Source organism: Crocuta crocuta, unplaced genomic scaffold, assembly GCF_008692635.1.
Source record: "Crocuta crocuta isolate KB4526 unplaced genomic scaffold, BGI_CrCroc_1.0 scaffold1, whole genome shotgun sequence".
Lineage (NCBI taxonomy): Eukaryota > Metazoa > Chordata > Mammalia > Carnivora > Hyaenidae > Crocuta > Crocuta crocuta.
The window spans coordinates 7,559,752-7,566,759 of record NW_027527930.1 but is presented as its reverse complement, the minus strand read 5'-3'; the positions used below and the strand labels follow the sequence as shown (position 1 = coordinate 7,566,759).

Below are 7,008 nucleotides of genomic sequence, written 5' to 3'. Positions count from 1 at the left end.
TAGTTTACATTTTAAACAGTTTTTTCTCTTTTCTTTCAAAGTGGACTTAAATCCTTTTTGAAACATTTCAAAATGTAAACAAGTGCCAGTTATTAAAGTCCAGGCCTAAAACAGTCACTACTCAAACACCACAGTATCTTAGGGAAAAGGAAACCATACTGTATAACTACATTTTTCTTTGCTTCTTTAGCATATATATTCATTCACTACTGTCTACTTTTCTAGGTTAATATGAGATTTAACTTAGGGACTACCTATGAAACACTTGGTAAACTGTTGTGCTTATATAACTGTCCATATATTAAGGGAAGATGAAGAGATTGAGGGATGATACTATTTTAAGTTAAAGTTTGATCATTCAAAGATGAGTAAAGATTCTTTAAAATTCTAGGGGCACCTGGGTAGCTCAGTCGGTTAAGCGTCCAACTTCAGCTCAGGTCATGATCTCACAGTTCGTGGGTTTGAGCCCTGTGTCGAGCTCTGTGCTGACAGCCAGCTCAGAGCCTGAAGCCTGTTTCAGATTCTGTATCTCCCTCTCTCTCTGACCCCCCCTGCTTATGCGGTCTCTCTCTCAGAAATAAATAAAATATTTAAAAAAATTTTTTTTAAATTCTATTTCAGGAATTAAATTCATGTTAATCACTAACAGTATTGGATATTTTAATATCTGACAACTCTGAAATTGTATCCAACAATCTTAAGTTCTTTTATTGAATTCAATCAGAAGTATACAGGCATTTTTTTGCAATCATAAATTAACATAGAAATAAATGAAAAATGAATTCCATGACATATCTGGACCAACTCTGAATTTGCAAAGTAAATAACAAATATGCAGGCCTCATGTTATCACGTGACTCTGACCAAAAGTGAAAAACACATAATTTGATGGATTCCCATGGGATCCCTTGAGGATATTTTAAGTAATAAAGAATGTATTGGACTACAGAGCAACAAAGAGATTTACAGCAGAAGCACTGATTAAAATGATAAACATCACCAACGATGGAAGAAGCATTTTGCCAGAGGATGCAGAGGGATGGGTTTTGGGACCTGGAACTGGAACCACACCTGGACCTGGAGCTGTTAATGAGAAGACACAGTCATTGACACGTCATTTCTGATACTGAGTTTTATCCACCTAAGCCATGTATTCTTAATATACAGACATTCAAGTTGAGTTACAAACTTACCTAAAATACTTCTCACCAGAAACAATGTTGAAATAAAAATAGTTCATTACAGATTTCAGGCTACATTTTCATATATACTATCAGGGTGTGCTGATCTAGGTTTCATCTAGGATTCCACAGCCTTTTTAATATCTATGCAGACAAGATACTTTTTGGTGTTGTTCAAGTTCTCTAGAATTTCATAGCAATTTTCTGTTTTCATTTTCTGTATATACATGTAAGTAAAGTTTAATTCTGTGTCTATTTCAAGTAAGGCTATATTTAATATGTATATGCCAACAGCTACTAATATATGATTAAATATAGCAGCATTTTTAAATACTGAGCCCTGCCAGCTGATAAAAAAGATTAATTTAACTTTTCTCCTCCATACATGAAACATACTGTAGAAAACAGCTTCCCTTTCATATGAACTAGTCAAGAGGAACAGTGCAGTCCATCCAAGTAAGGATGATGTTTCACATGATAATTCAGTTATCCCTTACCTAAATTATGGCTATTATTTCGGTTTAGACTGTACAATGGAGGACTAGGAAGTATCCAAATGGGATCACCACTCAAGATTTCATACATAAAGCAGAGAGAAACAGGCAATAAATTTTATAAGTCTTTAACTCATATTGTCAATTTACTTGCCATGTGTTTGTATGTACACAGATGGGGGAAATGGATAGGCAGATGCACTCATACATTAGTTTGTTACTACAGAGCAATGGTTCTCAAGGGAGAAGTACTACCCCCTATAAGAGACAGTTTGGAACTTCGTCAGAGTATTTTTTGATAATCACAATAGTGGGGTAGAAGTAGAAGGCTAGATATCTTGCAATGCTCTGGAAAGTGTTTGTACAATGAAAAATTAACCCACTTCCACACAAATTTCAAATGCACTGCCAGACACACATATAAGTTAACAGCCTATTTATAATGCTTACACTCAGAACCAAAATCAATTTTATGTAGAAAAAAATATTTTTGGATTAGTTTTAATAAACATTAATGTCCATCTAGTTTCTATTTCTTCTCTTTCATTTTCTTATACTTTCACAGAATAGCTTCCAGTCTTAAATCCAATTTGTGTAAGTAAATACAATCATCTATCCATTATGTCTCTTAGTATAATGTAGGCACTGACATACTGAAATGTATATGATTTTGTTATAAATTATAACTAGAACATTATTATACTAATATTTTTATGGAGGCAGGTGGGTCTATCTACAAATGATACTTCAGGACAGTATAAAGGCTTTATAAATACTTGTTATAAAAGGGGAGAAGTGGATAGATAGGGTTGAGAACCACCACTTTAAACAGAACACATGGCTGAAAATGACTGCTTAAGAAATATAGTCAAGTTGCTCCCACCATATACAAACTAATAAGGATTTGAATATGACATATTCTGCTATTATGATTCCTTAAACTCTTGAAACTTTGTTCCTGTTATTGAGGAAAAATGAATTTGTCACTTTTTCTATATTGCAGATCAGATACTTATCAACTAAGAAAGTGAAGTATTTCTTACTAGGATTGTCAGTATCTTCTTGACTTTGGTCTTCTAAAATAGAAACATATTTTGAGTTAATTGCATTGTACATCTATACATCCAGAAAGAGAAAAATCTGACGAAATGATTAAGCAAACATGGTTATCTCTGAGAATGGGCCTGCAGGGTAGGGGTAGGGTTTAGATGTGTGGGGTTGGGAAGGGTTTAATTTTTACTCACTTGTGCTCTTTGAAATTTTTTTTTACCTTGTATGTATATGTGTTTCCATTAAAAGAAAAATTAATATTTTATTTACAGAAAAGTATTTTTCCTGCACATTGAACTATGATTCCCAAGTAAAACATTAATACCAACCATTTACGGAGTGCTTTCTATGTGTCATAGATTGTGTAAATGATTTATGTAATTGTCACATTTCTTACAGTCCCAGTAGACACAGTTATCAGTATTATACAGATGTTCCTCAAAACTTGCATAAAATCACAGAGGCATTCAGTGGTAGCAATGTCTGATTTCAAAGCCTTTGTTCTCCATTACTATGATATAATACTTCAATTACAATGCTGTGCTAGCATTGAAATTTTCCAATATTGCCATATTTTGATAGCTTTGAAGCCAAATACCAAATCTAGGAGCTCAGGATAGAGGCGTATTTTTTTTATAACTACATCTGGCTGAAAGACAAGTGTCATGTGACAGAAAGAGAACAAAATTTGAAAAGTGAGAGTCCTGGTTTTCTCTTTCTAGCCCTTTACAGGTTCCTTAAATTTCTTATATTCCGTACTTTCATCTCTGAAATGGCAGGACCAATATTTATCTTAACTGGATTAAGTGAGATCCTGTGTAAATGTTTTGACACTTTGAAAAATCTTGCACTACGCACAGCTTTCTAGGAGAGAGCATAATACAAAACATTCCCAGCAAAACCTAGTGGCCCATTTGTTGCAGGACACTGTAAGTGCAGTGAGGATCACAGAATGTCTGGTCTCATGGTATAGGGTTTTCATACACACCTCTCTGATGATGCTGTTCCTGTTACTACAGATTCCCTCACAGTAGCCACCTTACCCTGGTAAGCCTCTAGTTCCATTCTGCAATAGACATGTGCAGCTGGAACCCAACTGATCCGGTTGCCAGTCACCTATTTGTTTGTTTGCTCAGCCCAGAGAGCCAGAATAGCAGCCTGCTGCTCACACTGAAAGGGGCTCTCAACATTTTTCCCTCTGGCTTGCAGACTGGGGTGTCAGAGAAGCTGTGAAGCCCAGGTGTCTTTCTTAGCCCGCTTAACACTGAGCTAACTGAATGATGATGGTAAAGGACCCAGAACCCCATGGTACCTCCACCCCCGATAAAGAATGTATTACCAGGTTTTTCATCCAGTCGTACCACTTTTATTCCTAAATGAGAAAAAATTTCAGATAATAATAATAATAAAGACAGCTACAATTTACTACTATTTTAACTATTTTAAACTACCATTTATTTTGCCAGACTTTATCTCATTAGGACTTTAGTCCTGCAAGACAGAAAATTTCTTCATTTTACAGATGTGGAAGTAGAAGCAGAAGCACCAGCACAGGAAAGTGAAATAACTTACACAAAGTTACCCAGTGAAAACAGCAGAGGAGAGATTTCATGAAGCTGGGTCTGTCTACACAGCCTGTGTTCATTCCCTACACCTGGCTCAGCAGCTGCCTTTCAATAACCACTGTGTCTCGAAGGAGCCAATGAAAATACTTTGCATACTCAGGTCACTGAACTGAAGAGTTGTAGACACACAGGTGTGTCATCAGTTTTGTTACAGGTTCACTTCAAAGCTGTAACCAAATAAACGCGTGCCCCAACACGGCAAATCCAGGGAAAAAATTAAGTCTGGTGGTCTTTTAATGTTTTTCCTCCTCTGTAAGCATAATTTCTGAGCTCCTTCTGAGGAACTTGACAGGAAACACCATTCAGTTTCTCTGGTCGCAGAAACTCAAGGGCCCACAATAGCCTTGTCCTCACCAAGAGCCTCACACTGTTTAAATACCTATTTTCATGACTGTATCTTATAGGAAGGCTAATCTGCCATGGTAAATAAAACTGGAAAAGCACTTGAGGAACCACAAGTCTTCAGGAATAATGGGTACTTGCTCATATGTTAAGAGACCTGGGTCCTTCACTCACTTATGGAATCTTGTGCCAAGTCCTGAGGATCCCCTGCATATCTAATAGTGACAACTGTAACTAAACCCCCCAAACTGGCAACTGCCTCTCTCATATGCTAACCACTGCTTACCAGGTAGTGAAAAAGTTTCTGGAACTTTCATCCCTAAATGAGAAAGAAGTTTTCAGTGACTTACAGTTTGCCCCAGTGAGTACACTATCCCAACTCTTCTTATCTGATGAGCTTAAGTGATATAAATGCCACAGCTCCCACTGCACTGTGATTCCTGGGTTTTTATTTAAAGTTCTGGCCATGAGAACCCTCTCACTGTGCAAATCCACTTGAAGCTTAGAGAAGCTTTCTGCCATAGCACCGCACTGAGTTTGTCTGTATGCCATAAGACTCTATTTTGTTACCTGGAAATTCTAAGATGCTGAGATGTTAGTTAGCCAAAGTGAAAAGTCAGCTTCTGCATGAAGCTGAATTTTCTACTGAGTAACTTAAGCCACAGAACCCAGAAGGGGCTGGCCTGCATGCCCTCCAAGTCCCAGCAGTCCTGCCTTCAGCCATGTCCCGAACAAGTTAAGTTTCCTGCTGCAGGAACATATGAATGCTAGGGAAGAAAGACATTCTTTTTCCTCTCTACTCTCCTCCCCAGCTAAATCTTAGTAGAATGGCTAGCAGTAGACTATAAGGGAACTGTTAATGAATAGCAGTCTCATGATGATATATTCCTTAATGCCTGGGGGAATCCTTCTCACCTCATACTTAGGCCCACCAAAGAGTAAAAAGAAAGGTGTCTTACCAGGTATTTGCGTGGGTTCATGGCTCATCATACCTCAAGACAAAACTGAATATTAGTGTAATTATCTTGCATTGTGAATGCTCCCCTCTGTCTACCCCTCCCCCATCTCCAATCCTAAAAAAAAAAAAAAAAAAGAAAGAAAGAAAATAGTAACCGACAAAAATACCTTATTTTTTTAAAGTTTTATTTATTTTTGAGAAAGAGAAAGCAGGGGAGGGACAGAGAGAGAGGGGAAAGAGAGAACCTCAAGCAGGGTCCATGCTGTCAGCACAGAGCCCCACATGGGGCTGGAACCCACAAACTGTGAGATCATGACCTGGCTGAAATGAAGAGTTGGATGCTTAATTGACTGAGCCACCCAGGCTCCCCGTTTTTGTTTTTTGAGAGAGAGAGAGAGAGAGAGAGAGAGAGAGAACACGCCCATGCCTAAGCAGGGGAAGGTCAGAGAGAGAGAAAGAGACAGACAGAGAGAGAGAGAGAGAGAGAGAGAGAGAGAGAGAGAAATTGCAACAGGCTGTGCATAGCCAATGCATAGAGTGACAGAGGGCTCAATCTCATGAGCTGCATGATAATGACGAGAGCAGAAATCTAGTTGGACTTTAACCAACTGAACCACCCAGGTGATTTCCCAACCCCAAACACCTTTCAATGGCTCTTCATCCTCCGACAAAACAAGCCCACTGCTTGGCCTGGAGTTCAAGAACTTCCATGATCTGGCCCATATATCTCCAATCTTATCTTTATAAGGAAGTGCTAGCACACTGGCTTTTAAATGAAATTGCTGGATCTAAGGGTCTGCTTAGTTTAGTTCTACTGTCATTATAATTATTAGTTCTGTGATTGGGCAGGCTTCTAATCCCTCTGAACTTCAATTCCTTATATATGCAAAGAAATACACTGTAGGTTTGTAGTAAATGATGATTAAAGGAGATACATCATAGAAGCACTTCACTCTGTGGAACATACTAAACATTCGATTAATGGAGTCCCGCTGTTCTGGCTTAACTCACTCCTCAAACTCTCCATGTCTAATAACATCATTGTCCTAGGAGTCAGTCCTCACGTCTCCTCCTAACCTTATAATCAGTCTCAGAGGGTACAAAAAAGATCACTTACCAGGTAAGACAGTGGTCTCCTGGCTTTTCAATCCTAAAGATGAGAACAGAAATTGTTTAGTGAAAAATGCAGTCAACTTGAAAATTAATGTAACTTTATATTTATATGGGTTTTTACAGTGAAAACTCTAAGCTCTGAGGGGTGGTAGGGGACAGGAGCCTGGAGCCTGATGGACTTATGGTGAGAACAACTACGGCTAGCAACCCAGGTGCTCTCTGAGAGTAAGCAAAACAGCTCTTGA

At 38.1% G+C, this 7,008-nt stretch overlaps 1 protein-coding gene across 5 annotated transcripts in view; it reads right to left on the bottom strand.

The window, feature by feature from the left end:
* Nucleotides 1–854: 854 nt before the first annotated feature.
* The window catches only part of ART3 (ADP-ribosyltransferase 3 (inactive)), a 148,057-nt gene continuing 141,903 nt past the window's right edge, over nucleotides 855–7,008 (bottom strand). For 2 of the 5 annotated variants that reach the window (XM_077750439.1, XM_077750431.1), the window contains 6 exons: nucleotides 6,768–6,800; nucleotides 5,652–5,684; nucleotides 4,979–5,011; nucleotides 4,065–4,097; nucleotides 2,719–2,751; nucleotides 855–1,083 (listed from right to left, as the gene is read on the bottom strand). In XM_077750439.1, the coding sequence (XP_077606565.1) occupies nucleotides 944–1,083; nucleotides 2,719–2,751; nucleotides 4,065–4,097; nucleotides 4,979–5,011; nucleotides 5,652–5,684; nucleotides 6,768–6,800 (305 nt within the window). In that variant the 3' untranslated portion in view covers nucleotides 855–943. The remainder of the gene's footprint in view (nucleotides 1,084–2,718; nucleotides 2,752–4,064; nucleotides 4,098–4,978; nucleotides 5,012–5,651; nucleotides 5,685–6,767; nucleotides 6,801–7,008) is intronic. The other 3 variants (XM_077750446.1, XM_077750452.1, XM_077750460.1) reach the window with 3 other exon arrangements.